Source organism: Budorcas taxicolor, chromosome 1, assembly GCF_023091745.1.
Source record: "Budorcas taxicolor isolate Tak-1 chromosome 1, Takin1.1, whole genome shotgun sequence".
Lineage (NCBI taxonomy): Eukaryota > Metazoa > Chordata > Mammalia > Artiodactyla > Bovidae > Budorcas > Budorcas taxicolor.
In genome coordinates, this window is record NC_068910.1 from 6238957 (window position 1) to 6256946 (window position 17990).

At 50.8% G+C, this 17990-nt stretch overlaps 1 protein-coding gene across 1 annotated transcript in view; it reads left to right on the top strand.

Annotated features, from left to right (window-relative positions):
• The window catches only part of ATP2B2 (ATPase plasma membrane Ca2+ transporting 2), a 117698-nt gene that overhangs the window by 66400 nt on the left and 33308 nt on the right, over positions 1–17990 (top strand). Inside the window, exons 11-12 of the mRNA XM_052649317.1 lie at positions 3135–3377; positions 16946–17187. Coding sequence (XP_052505277.1) covers positions 3135–3377; positions 16946–17187 — 485 coding nt within the window. The remainder of the gene's footprint in view (positions 1–3134; positions 3378–16945; positions 17188–17990) is intronic.

Genomic DNA, 17990 nt, shown 5'->3' on the forward strand with positions numbered 1-17990 from the left:
AAGTAAACAGGAGGTCTGGTTTTAGGAGAGCCCCCTCCTCTCAAGAGAGGGGCTAAAAACAGGAGGTCTTAAAAGCAGTTCAGTGAAGGGCTCGTGCTTAGTGCTCCATTGTGGCCAAGTCTTTGCAGCCCCCTGGACTGTAGCCCGCCTGTCTCCTCTGTCCATGGGATTTCCCAGGGAGGAATACTGGAGTGGGTTGCCATTTCCGACTCCAGAGGATCTTCCCGACCCAGGGATTGGACTCATGTCTCCTGGCAGGCGGGTTCTTTACCACTGAGCCAACAGGGAAGCCAAAGGGCAAGTGGGCCCAGGAGTGCCTTGGGCCTGGGGGTGCTCCTGAGTGCCACCCTGATAACAGAGCCCCACGTTCCCCTGCTCCCAGGCCCGTGGCCATTGGCGGAGCCCAAACACGGGGCTGTGGGGGCTGGCATCATCTCGTGAGCACAGGCGTCTGACCCTCTTGGGGGCACTTCCAAGCCAGGCTCGTCCCCAGATCCCCACACCCTGGTCTCCTCATCTTGCCTCCGCCCAGTGATGGCCCCACCTCGACGGGCAGGGCCCTGTCTCCCGTTTCCCAGGGCCCCTAGGCCAGGATGTGCCTGCGAGAGCAGAGGCCAGGGCTGTCTATAAACAAGGCATTCGCTCCGAGTCATTGGCAGAGCCGACCGAGGGCATGGTCAGTTTCCAAGCTGGAATTTGGGCTGGGCTGGCCGATGTAATTTCATACAGAAAAGAGCTCTCAGGGCAGTGCCAGGAAGTGGCAGTTCTGTGTAAAAGGACACCGTCCTTATCGTCTCCTTGTTTTGGGGTTCTCTAAGAAACTCCATCCCACAAACCAAAGCCCAAACAGATCAGAACACAAGGCAGGTCGGGGGGCCTGCAGATGGAGACCTCGTGCTGCTACAGGTCTGGACCCCACAGCCACCCAGTGGAGCTCAGGACCCCCTTAAAGGTCATACATGGCATCGGGGCTCACTTACAGACCTTGTCGCCTCTGCACCTGGAGTCAGTGTCTCTGGCACCTGTGCCTTCTGCTGCCTTAGGTAGTGTGACTCATACACTCACTTGATAAACTGAGTACAGCCCCCACCCGCCACCCCAGAGAGAGGCAAACTCTCCCCTTTCTGAGCCTGGGCCCACCCCTTGGCCGTGTGCGCTGTCGTGCCTGACTCTTTGTGACCCCTTGGGCTGCAGCCCACCAGGCTCCTCTGTCCATGGGATGTCTCAGGCAAGAATGCAGGGGGTGGGTTCTTTACCGCTGAGCCACCAGGGAAGCCCCACAAAAGCAAGTGCCAGAACAAGAACTTGAACCCTGGACCCTCAGATTAAAAGTCTGATGCTCTACCCACTGAGCTATCCAGGGTCCACCATCCAAAGATTAGAGGTGACACTTAGATCCTCATTGTGCAGTAGGGACATGACATATGTATGATGTTAAATTTCCTAGCAGCTGCATGAAAAAGACAAAACAGAAAGAAACAGGTGGAAATCATTTTAATACTGTACCTTATTGAACCTAATATGTCCAAGTTATTATCAAGCCAACATGTAATAGTTAATCATACACAAATGACTGGTGAGATTTTTACATTTCTTTTCATCATCAGCCTTCAAACCTGGATGTGAAATTTACTCTTGTAGCACATTTCATGGGCTTCCCTGGTAGCTCAGATAGTAAAGAATCTGCCCACAGTGCAGAGGACCAGGGTTCGATCCCTGGTTTTGATACCTGGGTTCGGAAGATACCCTGGATAAGGAAATGGCAACCCACTTCAGTATTCTCACCTGGAAAATCCCATGGACAGGGGAGCCTGGTAGTTTACAGTCTGTGGGGTCGCAAAGAGTCAGACACAACTTAGCAACTAAAAAACAGCAACAAATGATAAGAGAAGCTGCAGGAGCACAGAATTCTACCAATAGTCATTTTTTAGTAACATGACCTGCTGTTAAAATTATTCTAGGGACTTCCCTGGCAGCTTGGTGGTTGAGACTCCGTGCTTCCAATGCAGGGGGCGAAGGTTCAAATCCTTGGTCAGGGAAATAAGATCCCACACGTCGCATAGCCAAAAAATTTTTTTAAATTATTCTAATTGCACTCCTTTTTTAGCCTTGTTATAAAGGGTTATAATGAGGAGCAAGAGAAAAGGAATTAGATTCCTAGGCTCAGACTAGAACATCTGACTCAGCCTTCAGCTAAATCCACCTTTTCACACGTGTTCTTGCCAGTAGGGTCACTGTGTCAGGAGGACCTGCAGTTAAGAGTGGTGTTTCCTTAACAATCACTTTATTTGCATTATTTGCTTGAGAACCTGGAAGAAGCTAGGAGTGTGATGCTGGGAGGAGAGAAAAGAAGGTGAATGTAAGATAATTAATAATTGTAGAGTAGGATTTCATTTTTGTTATAAATTTAAAAAGAAAAGATATTGTTATATAAGATGCTTCACTGCTCTGTGATAGAATTATGACTGACTTGTTTTTTCATGCATATCTATATTTAAAAGAAACTTGTGATTTTTATTATGCAAGTTAAAGTATATAGTCATTGTAGGAAAATGGAAGCTATAGATTTTTCAAAGGAGGCAATAACAATCTCCTATAAATGTCACTCAGAAACAATGACACTAATGTTTTTGTTTTTTCCACATAGTCTCCTATGTCTGTTAATACGTATATAACTTACACTTCTTCACTTCTCATGAAACCAAAGTGACCGTGAAAACCAGGCACCAGTGAGAGATGGTACCTTTGGCAAAGAAAAAACCCGCAATCAAATTAAGAACTTATTTCTGTTAGGATGTGAAAGGAAAGTATCTGAAGTACCCAAAGAGGACCCAGCCTTCATTTACCATCCTTTTCACTATCTTTTCCATAAAGAATACAGACTACATCCGTAATTAATAAAGTCAATTAATCAACTCTTTTAAATGGCTCAAGTAATTTAAAAGGAGAAAGAGAAAGTGCTGTACACAAAAAAGGAACCCAGAGGCCAGACGCTCTTGAAACCCAGATCCTTCGCCCGGGAGTGAAGCAGACGGGCAGTTGTGCCTCACTTACGGCGTGTGTACACGGTGCCCTCACCCCCAGCCCCCAGCTCCCTCTCCTCACTGTCCCCTCTCCTCTGCCCCCTCCTGCAGAAAATGATGAAAGACAACAACCTGGTCCGCCACCTGGACGCCTGCGAGACCATGGGCAATGCCACGGCCATCTGCTCGGACAAGACGGGCACCCTCACCACCAATCGCATGACGGTGGTGCAGGCCTACGTGGGCGACGCCCACTACAAGGAGATCCCCGACCCCAGCTCCGTCAACGCCAAGACCATGGAGCTGCTGGTCCATGCCATCGCCATCAACAGCGCCTACACCACCAAAATCCTGGTGAGTGGGGCAGCCCCTGCCAGAGGGAGAGGCGTCCAGGGGGTGATGCAGGAGCACCTGGCTGGTGGGGCAGAGCGGTTCGTGATTTTAAATCCTGCTGATGTATTTTGGGTGCTCAGATAGTAAGCAGTTGTTTCTGTTTGACCCAGCTATGATGCTTGCGTGTGTGCGTGCTAAGTTGCTTTAGTCGTGTCTGACTCTTTGCAACCCTATGGACTGTAGCCTGCCAGGCTCCTCTGTCCATGGGATTCTCCAGGCAAGAATGCTGGAGTGGGTAGCCATGCCCTCCTCCAGGGGATCTTCCTGACCCAGGGATCAAATCCACTTCTCTTACGTCTCCGACGTCGGCAGGCAAGTTCTTTGCCACTAACACCGTCTGAGAAGCCCCCAAAGTGAAAGTGTTAGTCACTCAGTGGTGTCTGACTTTTTGTGGTCCCCTGGACTGTTAACCCACCAGGCTCTTCAGTCCATGGGATTCTCCAGGCAAGAATACTGGAGTGGGTAGCCATTGCCTTCTTCAGGGGATCTTCCTGACCCAATGATCAAAGCCAGGTCTCCTGCACTACAAGCAGATTCATTACCATCTGAGCCACCCATGGCTGGGGGTGGGGGGCGGGGGAAGATTACTGTTAATTGTTTTTTAGATCCTATCATTTCCCTCCCTACAAAAAAAATATATATATCTTTTTATTAGTTAGTTTCTGCTATATAATGACTCCAAAATGTAGTGGCTTAAAAGCAAGCTGTGTCTTTAGCTCACAGTTCTGTGAGCCGAGCTCAGGTTGGGCTCAGCTGGCGGACGCAGTCCCTCGCGCATCCGCCGTGGGTCACGTGCACAGCTCTGCTGATCTTGGCAGGACCGTAGGCTGATCTGGGATGACCTCAGCTGGCATGGTTCATCTCTGCTCTGTGTGGTCCCACCTCCTCCAGCAGGCTCGGCTGGGCACTTCACGTCATTTTGCCGCGTACTATTGGTCAACACATGTCAAGAGGCCCGTCCAGATTCAAGGAGCAGGGAAACAGACCCCATCTCTAATGGGAGGGACTTCAAAGTCACATTGCAAAGGGCATGGATTTGGAGAGGGGACTCACTGTGGCCATTTACACAGCCTACCACCAGCGACAATGTAGTTATTAGTAGGGGCATTACTAGTTTTAATAAGAAAAAAAAACACTCATATTCGTGTCTCAGCCACCTAGAGTCATCACGCTAGAATTCCTGTTTGGTTCAGAAACACAGGTTGCTGTTTTGTAATTAACCAACATTTGCGCGAAGAGAAATACAGACCGGTCCATCCAGAGCTCTGTCGGCTCCCAGATGCAGGACATTCCTGCAGAGCGAGCGTCTGAGAGGACAGCTGAGCTTTTCTGCCTGCCCTGCCAATGTGCCCTGGCCCTGACCCCTCCTTCTGCCCCTGAGCCAGCCTGAACCTTTGGGATCAGACTGGGTTGCAGAGTGCCAGAGCATGAGTCAGCGGCCAAGGGCCGAGGGCTGGGGGCGGGGGGCGATGGGGGGGTTGGTTTGCTGGAGGGAGGCAGATTCTGCCTCCAGACACTGGAGCTGCAAGAACTGTCCCATCCACTGTGGCCGAGCAGCTGCCCCCTCAGCTCAGAGCTGCAGGAGGGCTGGGGAGGCAGCCCTGTCAGGAAGAGAAAGTAGGTCGGGAGAAAGCGTGCAGATGGGTGATAGAGAATGCCGGGGGCGGGGTGGGGGAGGGGAGGGGAGGGGAGGGGGATGCCAGAGATGACGGCGTTTTTGTCTCCTTCCACCCCTCCCCCCACCTCCCAGCCCCAATCTGGGAATCAAGGGAGGTGGGGCGAGGCTTTATTCTGTTCCTCAGGCCTTCCTAAAATAACCAAGATGCCGTTAATGATCTCGTCCTGAAGATGTTGCGGAGAACGGGGCAATTCCCAGAGCAGGCTTCGGGTGGTGGGGGCGGCTGTGTGGGCAGAGCCCTGCAAGATGGGCTTGGATGAAGATGTATGTTATGCAATTACCATTAAAAAGGAGTTCTGGGATCTGCCAGGAGGGGCCATGGAACAGCTCTGCAGCAAGAAGGCTCTATTAGGCAGTGCTTCACAGTGCCAGCGGCAGAGCCACTGTTCATTTCCAGATGTGGTTAACTAGACGGTGTCCAGTGGCTTCAAGAACAGGGGTCCTCCAGTCCACCTGGGGGAAAGGGGTAGTAACTGCAAGACTGGAGCGAGCTCAGGGACCTGGGAACTGGGATTCTTGGTTTGTAAATAGGCCAAGTCTCTGACCTCTCAAGTACCAGTGTCCCCTTCTGTGCCTTGAAGCCTGGCATCCTGGGACCCTTGCCCCTCTCTTTCTGGGGCTCCCTTGAAAGAACCCTGGCGGTTTTCCTTTCTGTGAGCTGACAGCCATCAGTGTAGAAGGGACAGCAGAGGCGCCTGGCATGACTGGATGGTGGGTAAAGCCCACACCCTGGAGCAGACAGCCTGGGTCCAAATCCCTCACTAGCTGTGTGACTATGAACAAGTTACTAAGCCTCTCTGTGCCTCAGTTTCCTAGGGGAAACGATAGGAGTATTGTGAGGATGAAATGAGTTACTAAGTGGAAAGTGCTTAGCACATATTCAGCACTCAGGGTGATTAGCAGTTTTTGTTGTTGTTAGCAGTAAAATCACCCATTTGTAGCCATGCAGAGGCTAATCAATAAGTGAATAGACAGCAGAGACATCGAGGTTACAGAAGAAAGGGTTTTGCTCAAAGTTGGTGGCAAAGCCATCTTACAGATACCCTAAAACCAGCTATTGAGTAGGGTGCCCAGATTAGGTTCTTGCTCCTTGAAACCAGTCATGCAGCATCTTTAGTACTGGTTGGTCTCAGGAAGGAAGGCCTGGAACCCAGAGGATCAGATTCACAGCCAGGACTGTCAGCCATATGGAGAGGACCTGCCCCTGTAGTCCCAGGCCCTGGGCTCCCAGGACCTGCCCTTGCAGTCCTAGAGGAATTTTGAGAAGCATCATGGACTAGTCGGTCCAAAGTGGAAGTCCACCCACCCTCCAGACCCGGCTGGAAAATCTAGACGTGGGACATCTTTACCATGCAAGAGGAGATGAGCACGAAAGGTGCACAGTGTCCCCACGATATCCACCAGCCTTGACTGGGAAATGAGCCTGGCCTGGGAAACAGATCCTGGCCAAGGCTGTTACCCCCTGTAGGAGGGTGCTGATTCTTCTGTGTCTTCATGTGGTCTGATTGCAGGCTGTGTGCTCTGAGACACAGCTGAGTTATCTCCGCTCCCTCCAGCACAGGCTCTTGGGAAGTACTAGTTGGGTGGGTGAGGTACGTGAATTGACTGGTGAATAAATGTATGGACATGTAATCAGTGAGATGGGGACTAGGTAGGGAGAGGGATGGATGGACAGATGGAAGATGGATGGAAGGATGGTTAATAGGTGAGTAAATGGATGAGTAGGCAGATGGATGAGTGTGTGGGTGGTGAAGGGATGAGTCTGAATTGATAAGAGGCTCAGGACAGGGCTACCTCCATGTTCTACTTTCCTATTCTTGTGGCAGCAAGAAGTAGGAGTTGGCCCTGGCCCCAGCCTAAGGCTAACACCCAGGCTCTCTTGGTACCTCCAGCACGCCGAGGAAATCTTTTCTGAATGTGCCCTCAACTCTCTACTCTCCATTGATCCAGAGACTTCCAAAGTAACTAATGGCTGTTATTCTAAAAGATTAAAAAAAAAAAAACAACAAACAACTAGATGTGTATTTGCAAGGGTACTTTGTGTAGGTGTAATCTGCATGGATTCATAGATCTTAGGGACCACCTGGTCCAGCCCCCTCACTTTACTCTGAAGCCCAGAAATGGGAAAGGACTTGGGCCAAGTCACCCTGTGGGTTTGCGGAGTTAGAATCCATATGTCCTGACTCCCAATCCAGTAAGCAAAGGTTAGGAGCTTCGGCTCTGAAGTCCAACAGACCAAGGTTCAAACTTCAGCTCCAGCACTTACCACCCATGTGACCCTGAACAAGTTACCTAACCTCTCTAAGCCTTTGCTTTCCAATCTGTTAAGTGAGTATACAGTTAATCATAATCACTAGTATTCATTTCGCCAGAGAGAGTGCTGAGTGCTTAACCCATGTTGGCTTGTATGAAGACCCCATGAAGTAGGCAATGTCACGTCTCCAACTCGTAGATAAGGACAACGAAGCTGGGTGGGGGGGGGGGGGCTAAAGAGCGTGTCCAGAGAGGTTAGAGAACAGGGCCCCAGAGAAGACGAGAGGCTGGGCCAGGTTTCAAACCCACGTCTGTCCAGTCCAGAGCCTGCACAGCTCACCACCCCCACTGCTCCATGTCCAGCTCCTCTGGCCGTATACATGCCTTGAGGCAGTTCCCAGGGCTGCTGTAAGAAGTTCCAGGGCTGCTGTGAGATCAGATAAGAGGGTGTATGTGTGGTTCCCAGTGTCCTGCTTGACATGTAGCAACTACCCCGTCCATGTCAATTATTGCTCTTATTACGTCCTTTATTACTTCTGAGCCTTAGCCTGCATAGCCTGCTCTTCCAGCCACTGTCTAGCTTGACCCTCCACGTCCCTTCCAGGTAATCAAGGCAAATATGACCATTTGCATCTTGCAGCTGAGACGACAGAGCTGCAGAAACAGCAGGTGTCCTGACCCAGGTTGCTCCTGACACCAGGTGACAGAGTTGAGCCCAGAGAATCGTGGCGGAGTTGACCAGGCGGGTGAGGAGGAGCTCTGGGCAGGGCCACACAGCCTTGCCAAGGCCCAGAGGCCTTTTAGAGATGAGACAGTCTGTGGCCTGGGCGTTTCCCAGGTCTGGAATGATGGGAAGGCTGAGGGCGAGTTGGGGCGGCAGCAGTTACGCCCTTAGTGGCCTTTCTCCTCACAATGCTCAGAATCCCCCAGGCACTGGTGGAGGATGGTGAGAGAGCGGAGGCTGCCGGGGCAGACCAGGAAACGGGACCAGGAGGTCCCTCTCAGGGGGCCAGCCTCAACCACACGCCCCATCCCTTCTGAGGACACCGGAATTCTCTTCTTTCCACTTCTGTTTCTAATCACTGGCAACGAAGCTTGCCCTCTGAGGCAAGCGACATGAATCATCTTTTAGTCAGAAATGGCTTCCCTGCCTCAGAAATCCTGGCGCACCCTCAGGTTCTTTGTCGCCTCTAACTCTCTGAGTGTCGAGACTCTACTAGCTGCTTCTTCCTGTCGCCCTGCTGCTTCCCAGAGCCGCAGCTGAGCTCTCAGGTGGAAATAGCTCCTTCCTCAGACTTTAGAAGCACCGTGCTTTCTTTTGGAAGAACGTTCTCCTTTTCCGCCCACGTTTATTCTGTGCTCTGAAACCACCCAAGCGGACTTTAATGTTTTTTATTTTATGAGACCTCTTTTAAAGTAGGTTGACATTACAGTTAACATTTGAATTATTACAATGAAGATGGGCACATGTGGAGTCAAACTGTTGGAAGTTTATGGCGTATATTCTGGTAACATAAACTATTGAGAGAAGAGCAAATCTCCTTGAGGTCCCTGAAGTGGTTTTCACTTCAGGGAAGGAGCAGGAAGGATTTTCCTGGCAGGATGGTTGTCCTGAATAAATAAGGCAAGCTTCACCTCGTAGAGGCTTCCTAGGTGGCGCAGTGGTAGAGAATCCGCCTGCCAATGCAGAAGACCCAGGTTTGATCCCTGGGTCGGGAAGATCCCCTGGAGAAGGGAATGGCTACCCACTCCAGTATTCTTGCCTGGAGAATCCCATGGACAGAGGAGCCTGGCAGGCTATAGTGTATAGGGGTCGCAAGAGTCGGACATGACTGAACATGCACTCACCTAGTTAGAAATTATAGGCACTACCTCAAATTGAGGTGCCTCCATACCCCCAAGAGCCCCAGTAAAACCTAAAAGGCAGGAAGGATCTGCTTGATTGCATTTCTCATGAATCTTAGAACTAGAGCTCCTGGGAGGAGGGTGAAGTGGGGCACTAACTCTGGAAAGCAGAGAGTCAGCCCTTGAACTCAGATCTAGCTCCAAACCCAGGGTGCAAATGAATGTTCCAGGAGCCTCAACCCCCCTGAGTCAAACCAGATCTGCGAGGGACTCTGGCCAGGACAGTGGTTCCAGAAGGCGCAGAAGACCCTGGAAGTGACTTAGCAGGGCATTCAGACGGGGAGGTGGGATTGCTCTTCGTCCTGGTCTGTGAAGTGACAGTACCTTTGTGTTGAATTCAACAGCTGTTCTGGTTCTGTTCGTTGGTTTTGTTTTTGTTCTCTTTGAAAACACTGTCCCTAGGAGAACAGTTTAAAACAAGTAACCCTGAATGGGGGAGTCTAATTTTTAACAGAACTGTTAATCCATGTATCCTCCTTCTCACTGTACATGTGCACACACACACACCACACAGCACGTACACCATACCCACACAGGTGCCTGCACACACACACACACACGCACATATACTGTACTACACACAGCGCACACACAGCACGTACACACAGCACACACGTGCATGTGTACACACACGTACCACATCCATGCATGCACACACACACACACACACACACACACACGGGGCAGTGGTGAGCTCAAGAAGGTCCCCGGGGAGTCTGCTGTCACGGGTGTGTCTCCCCAGGGCGGCTCAGCCTGTCCAGCTGTCATCCAGGACACACACGCTGACCTGGGCCTTTGTAGCCTTCGTGAAGGTCCTGGCTCTGCCCTCCTGTCCCTCAAGGCCTAGCTCCTGAGACGCTCCTGGGGAGGCAGAGCCTCAGATAACAATTCTGGAGGCCAACATTCTGACAAAATCCCATCCCATCTGGCCTCCCGTTGGCAGCACTCCACACCCACAAACACCAAATTATTCATTTATTCATTCAACACATATTCATTGGTTACCCACAGTGGGAAGCAGAGATAAGCAAGACAGCCCTCCCCACCGCCCCCACCATGGGCTCCAAACCAGTCTCCCACCAGTTTCCTCGTTAACCAACCATCTGAAATGCTAGGGAAGACAGGCAGGGCTGCTGGGAAAGCGTTCTGTGTGGACACAGAGCTGAGACCAGCCAGGGTCAAATCCTACTATCTCAGCCACTCATGAGCTGTGAGACCCGGTCTCTCCAGGCCTCCCCATGCACCTAGGAATAATAACAGTCTGCCCCTCCTAGGAAGCCATGAGGATGTAACTGAAGATGCAAGCTTAGTGAAGAGTTTAGCAAAGGGCAAGCGGAGCTGGCATCTGGCACATAGTCCTTGCTGCAGCTTCCGAGGCTCCTGGTGGTCCATCCAGGCCTCGGGGAGGCTCCTCTGCCAGTGCCCATCCTCAAGGGGTGAGAAGAGTGGGCTCAACTGCCAGAGACCACCAGAGAGTGAAAAGTCACTTTCTAATGCGCTTTCACGAGTGCCGTCCTGTGGCCGCGGCTGCAGTTTACCGTGCTATGTCTGTGGGGTTTTGGGGGACAGAGAGGGGGTGTCGAGGGGATTTTAATATTTCAGTAAAAGACACATAACTTAAAATTGATCACCTTAACCATTTTGGTGTACACATCAGTGTCATTAAGTCCAGTCACATTGTATAACCGTCCCCACCGCCCACATCCAGAACTTACCCTCTTCCCCAGCTGCAACTCCGTTCCCTTTAAACTCTCCCCTTCCCCCTCCGCACCCCCCCCCCCCCCCCCGCCGCCCCTAGCACCCACCCTGCTGCTTTCTGTCTGGATGAATGTGACTGCTCCGCTGCTGCTGCTGCTGCTGCTGCTGCTAAGTCGCTTCAGTCGTGTCCGACTCTGTGCGACCCCATAGATGGCAGCCCACCAGGCGCCCCCGTCCCTGGGGTTCTCCAGGCAAGAGCACTGGAGCGGGACCATTGCCTTCTCCAGTGCCTGCTCTAGGGACCTCGAGTAAGTGGCTTCACACAGTATCTGTCCTTTTGTGTCTGGCTTAGTTCACTTAGCATAATGTCCTCAAGGTTCATCCATGCTGGAACATGGGTCGGAGTTTCCTTCGTTTTTACGGCTGAATACCATTCCACTGTACGCGTAGATCACACCTTCCTTATCGACTCACCAGTTGACGGACAGTTGGGTGGCCTCCATCTTTTTGGCTACTGTGAACAACGCTGCAGTAAACTTGGGGATATAAATGTCTTCTCGAGCCTCTGCTTTCAGTTCTTTTGGGTAATATACCCAGAAGTAAAATTGCTGGATTGTACGGTAATTCTGTGTGTAATTTTTGAGGACCCTCCATGCTGGTTTCCACAGTAGCTGCACCATTCTGCATTCCCACCAGGGTTTTCCGTTTCTCCACATCCTTGCCAACGCGCGTTTCCTATTTTGTTTGGGATAACAGCGTCCTCATGGGGGTGAGGTGGCACCTGCTCGCTATATGTTTTTAAATCTCATTTTTTCAGATGTTATTTATAACTTACTGCTCTTCAGCTCATCATTCCTTGTGTCTGAGCTCCAGTCACTCCCAAGCATCCCAAAACAGGAACATGAATTGCCCTCTCAAAGTTATGTTCACCCAGCTTACCCAAAGTTAGCAGCAGCCAGCACTCCCAAAGGGCTTACCGCTCATACAGGGACATGTGCAGCAAACAGCACTGCGTTGGGAATGACAGGAACTGGAGGCAGCCCCAGGCCTTTGACCAGGCTTTGCCGGAGGTTTGACCAGTAGCAAATCACTTCCCCCCAGGCCTGCCCGCTGCCCCTCAAAACCAATGCCTTAACTCTCTTACAGACTTAGAGCCCCAGAGAGCAAAGGCTCTTGCGAAGTCTACAGTAATAACAAAACCTATGGGTTTGTTGAGATTTAAAAAAAAAACAAAGACGAAAGAAAAAAGGGGCGAGTCCCTGCTTCTTAATAATACACGTAGGCGATTTCAGAGCTCAAGTTCACAGGAACAAATTGAATTACGGAGGAGCCAGCCCTGCCTTTTGCAGCCATGGATTGTTTGAAATCCTTTTAGGGGAAAATTAAAATATTTCACAGAGGGTAATAAAATGCTGTGTGTTTGCAGGCATAACTGCTCAGCTCTCTTGGGCAAATAAGTAATTAGCCATTTTTATTTCAGTCCTCCGTGTCATCATCTTCTTTCATAAGCAGGGGGGTAGGGGGAACCGTTGTGGAAGACACATAAAACTCTGGAAATCACCAGAAGATTAATTATAAAATTGTAAAAAAAAAAAAGTAAATAAATATGTAAATTTCCAAAGCACACATAACCGCATGCTGCAGAGACTACGAGGAGTGCTTAATGTCTCTTTTCCCAAACATCAGAAAGAGGGAGCTGTCAGATTCTCCCGCTTTCAAGTCACATCCACACAGTGTGGGAGTGGGGAGCCTTCTGAGGTCCGCAGTGCTGGGGCCTAGTGGGACGTGTCATGGAGCAGGGAGGGTACTCTCAGGCTGGACCCACAGCCCCCAGAACCCTCGGAGGAACCCGCAGCTCTGCCTTGTTCTACCATCCTTCACTACGGCCCACGATGCACTTGAAGGAGTGGGTTGATTTTTTTTCCTCAGCTGGAAATCATTTGCTCCACCCTTTCCATGTTACACGTGGGGACCCTGAGGATGATGACTTAGGGTCCACGGCTATGTATGGCGAGGCCAGTGCCCACAACCCGCCATGTCTCAGGTCTGCTCCTGGGGCCTGAGCCTTGACTGTGGGGCAGAAGGGGCCGGCCAGGGACAGGTCCTGTTGCCATCCTTCCCCCTGCACTGCCACCCCATCCATGCCAGCATCCTCTGGGGTCTGCCTCCCTCTTACCTAGGCCGCTCGTATGAACAACACCAAGGAGGCTGAGAGTGAGGGTTTGGAGGGCTCCTGTGCGAGGCTGGTCTGAGACCCACAGAGACCCACCCATGGGGTGGGAGGGGGACACAGAATGTTCACAGACACTGTTCCTCTTCAGTGTCTCTCTGGGGTCTGCGTTTGTCTGTGGTGGCTCTCACCGCTCCCAAAGCCACTTCCACCTGGGTCGCTGCACACTGATTTTATACAAGTGGTCTGCCTGTGTGGCGGGGGTGGGGGGGGGGCAGCTGTGGGAGGTGAGCCCACCTGCTATGTGAACTTCCCACAGCCACCTATGGTACTATCAGCGCTCACATGGAGCACCTCGTGCTTACCCAGCCACCTGTGCCTCTCACCCCCCGCCCCCAAGGCTGGTCTGCATTGAGCCATCTTGCAAACAATGAGTAAATACCTACTGTGTGCCGGGCTCTGTGCTGGCCCTGAGAACCTGGGCAGGGGATGGAAGAATACAGCTCCTAGTCGGGGGTGACAAAGTCATCAACAACAAGGAGATACCTGTGCTGGTCCTTAAAAGGCAAGGGGAGTTTGCCTGGCAGGGAAAAGAGGCAGGAACGGCAGGGCTAAAGGGACAGGGTGGAGAAACAACAGCCTGTGTCCCAGCAGCCAAGAGGGGAAGTGAGAGGCACTGGGGAGAGGTGGTAGGTGGTTTCACTGAGGTTCAGGGCAGAGGCTGTGGTGTCCATGCAGTCCAGTTAGAAAGGAACAACCCCCCCAATTCATCCGAGTCTCCTCTTTCCCCGCTGGGTCTACATGTCCGTTCTCAACGTCTGCGTCTCCGTTCCTGCCCTTCACATAACTTCATTGGTACCATTCTTCTAGATTCCGCATCAGTTCAGTTCAGTTCAGTCGCTCAGTTGTGTCCGACTCTTTGTGACCCCAGGAATCACAGCACGCCAGGCCTCCCTGTCCATCACCAACTCCCGGAGTTCACCCAGACTCACGTCCGTTGAGTCAGTGATGCCATCCAGCCATCTCACGCTCGTCGTCCCCTTCTCCTCCTGCCCTCAATCCCTCCCAGCATCAGAGTATTTTCCAATGAGTCAACTCTTCACATGAGGTGGCCAAAGTACTGGAGTTTCAGCTTTAGCATGATTCCTTCCAAAGAACACCCAGGGTTGATCTCCTTCAGAATGGACTGGTTGGATCTCCTTGCAGTCCAAGGGACTCTCAAGCGTCTTCTCCAACACCACAGCTCAAAAGCATCAATTCTTTGGCGCTCAGCCTTCTTCACAGTCCAACTCTCACATCCATACATGACTACTGGAAAAACTATAGCCTTGACTAGACGGACCTTAGTCGGCAAAGTAATGTCTCTGCTTTTGAATATGCTATCTAGGTTGGTCATAACTTTTCTTCCAAGGAGTAAGCGTCTTTTAATTTCATGGCTGTAGCCACCATCTGCAGTGATTTTGGAGCCCCCAAAAATAAAGTCTGACACCGTTTCCACTGTTTCTCCATCTATTTCCCATGGAGTGATGGGACCGGATGCCATGATCTTCGTTTTCTGAATGTTGAGCTTTAAGCCAACTTTTTCACTCTCCTCTTTCACTTTCATCAAGAGGCTTTTTAGTTCCTCTTCACTTTCTGCCGTAAGGGTGGTGTCATCTGCATATCTGAGGTGATTGATATTTCTCCTGGCAATCTTGATTCCAGCTTGTGTGTTAATATACGATACTTGTTTTTCTCTTTCTGCCTTAACTTCACTCTGTATGGCAGGCTCCAGATCCACCCACATATGTCCACTGCTATATGTAGAATAAATAGCTAGTGAGAAGCTGTTATGCAGCATGGGGAGCTCAACTCGGTGCTCCATGATGACCAAGAGGGGTGGGATGGGGGTGGGGTGGGAGGGAAGTTCAAGAGAGAGGGGATATATGCATGCATATAGCTGACTCAGTTCATGTATGGCAGAGACTAACACAACATTGTAAAACAGTTATATTCCAAAGTTTAAAAAAGAACAAACTAGTGCCCTAAATGGGGATAACTCCAAAACTGGATGTTCCTGAGAGTGAAGCAAGTTACAGAAGAATGTGTACAGCCTCCTTACCTGTCCTTTGCAACGTGTAAACCAGCACTGCCCATATATACCATAAGTTAAACGGCATGAAATTGCCGATGGTTGGCCACTGTGACACAAAATTAGCAGTTGTATTTGCTTCAACCTCAGTTGAAGTCGCAAAGGACGTTACATTCAGAGCATAGAATACCCCCCAGCCGGGAAAAGGAACACACTGTTGAGACATGCAACAACTTTTCTGGATAACCAGGGGACTGTGCTGAGTGAAAAGGTTACATACTGTACAATTCCGTCTATATAACTTGCACAACATGGCAGAATTACCTGGAGCACAGATTAGGAGTTGCCGGTGGGGGGGAAGGGGGGGAGGGAGCGGGGAGGGAGAGAGATGACCGCAGTCATGAGAGGGCAGCATGGGAAGTGAGTCAGAAAATATATATTAATGCATATATGTGGAATCTGGAAAAATGGTATAGATCTTATTTGCAAAGCAGAAATAGAGACACAGACGTAGAAAACAAATACATGGACGCCAAGGGGGCAGGGAGTGGGAGAATCGGGAGACTGGGATTGGCATGTCTACGCTGCTGATCTGTGTACAAAACAGATACCTGGTGAGAACCTGCGGTATCCCACAGGGAGCCCTACTCAGTGCTCTGTGATGACCTAACTGGGAAGGAAATTCAAAATAGAGGGAATGTATGTATACGGAAGATCCCCTGGAGAAGGAAACGGCACCCACTCCAGTATTCTCGCCTGGGAAATCCCATGGACAGAGGAGCCTGGTGGGCTACATACAGCGCGTGAGTTCACAAGGAGTCAGACAGGACTTAGCCACTAAACAACAATAATACCACGTATACGTATAGCTGATTCACTTTGCTGTCCAGCAGAAACTAACACAGCATTGTTAAGCAACCATACTCCAATAAAAATTAATTATAACAAATTAAGAAAACAAACCATAGGCAGTAAAATTTAAATTTTATTAAAATTTATATCCACATTGTAAATTTTTTACAATGGTTATCTCAAAACACACACACACACACACACACACACAATGGCACAGGGGAGTGTTGTGATGAATGGTTTTGTACCTTCATGATGGTTGCCACAGGAATCTACAAGTGATGCCGTTGTTCAGACCTAAACACACATAGAAGTGCTTTAAAACCGGTGAGATCTGAATCCCGCCGGGTCAGTTCTATCATCATCAACACCTTGGTTGTGTTCTCGTGGTCCAGTCGCTCAGGAAGTGAGCACTCGGGGGGAAACAGGATGAAGGGCATATGTATTATTTCTTGTCGCCTGTGAATCTAGCATGAATCTCGAAACAAAAAGATAAAACAGAGAGGGCAAGGATGAATACCAAATTTAAGTGAGAGTTTCCTTGTGGGACAATGAGTGGGTTATACAGATGTGGAGGGGTACAAGGGGGGATTCAACTTTATCTGTTAGACTTGACTTCTTAAAAAACAAAAAAGAAAAATCTGAAGCGAACAAGGCCTCAAGTTCTGCAGAGCTGGGTGGTCTGTGCACAGTTTTTTTTTAAATTCTGTCATCAATTTATGTTTGAAATCATAAGTCTTAAAAACCCCATCTTGGTTAATTTCCATCACCCAAGAGCCCAGACTGGGTCTGGGATGCAGAGGCCGGAGAGTGAGGGAGCGGGTGGGAGCAGCCCCACCCAGCCCCGCCGCCACGTAGTGCCCAGGTGGCCGTCCCAGTGAACCCCCGGCCTCTCCCCGCAGCCCCCGGAGAAGGAGGGCGCCCTGCCCCGGCAGGTGGGCAACAAGACGGAGTGCGGCCTGCTGGGCTTCGTGCTGGACCTGAAGCAAGACTACGAGCCCGTGCGCGCTCGGATGCCCGAGGAGAAGCTGTACAAGGTCTACACCTTCAACTCCGTGCGCAAGTCCATGAGCACCGTCATCAAGCTGCCGGACGAGAGCTTCCGCATGTACAGCAAGGGCGCTTCGGAGATCGTGCTCAAGAAGTGAGTAAGGGAGCGGGTCTACGCAGGGGCCTGGCGCAGGCCGGGGGCGGGGCTGGGGGCGGGGCCGCGGCGCCCAGGGCTTTCGCTGCAGCTGCTGCTAAGTCGCTTCAGTCGTGTCCGACTCTGTGCGACCCCGTAGAAGGCAGCCCACCAGGCTCCCCCGTCCCTGGGATTCTCCAGGCAAGAACACTGGAGTGGGTTGCCGTTTCCTTCTCCAATGCATGAAAGTGAAAAGTGAAAATGAAGTCGCTCAGTCGTGTCCGACTCTCCGTGACCCCATGGACTGCTGCCCATCAGGCTCCTCGGTCCATGGGATTTCCCAGGCAAGAGTACTGGAGTGGGGTGCCATTGCCTTCTCCAGCTTTTGCTGCTATTTCCTCTTAAATAGAAAAGACACTGGTGCTTGGAAAGAGGGAAGGCAGGAGGAGAAGGGGGCGACAGAGGATGAGATGGTTGGATGGCATCACTGACTCAATGGACATGAGTTTGAGCAAACTCTGGGAGATGGTGAAGGGCAGGGAAGCCTGGTGTGCTGCAGTCCATGGGGTCACAGTCGGACACGACTGAACAGCCTCTTAAATGTTCATGCAGAGGGTTCTCCCTTTCCGCCCCCAAGTCACTGTCTCATCAGGAAATTCTCCCTATTGTCACCCTTGGGGCCCCCTCCTGTCACTTCTCTGAGTGTGGAGTTGTTGACAACATGATTTTCATTGTTGGCAGTCTCGTCTGACTCCAGGTGTCAGCAATAAGTTCGGAGAACTAAGCAAGTCAGGCCCCCTTGCTGCACCCATTTTCCCATGTGT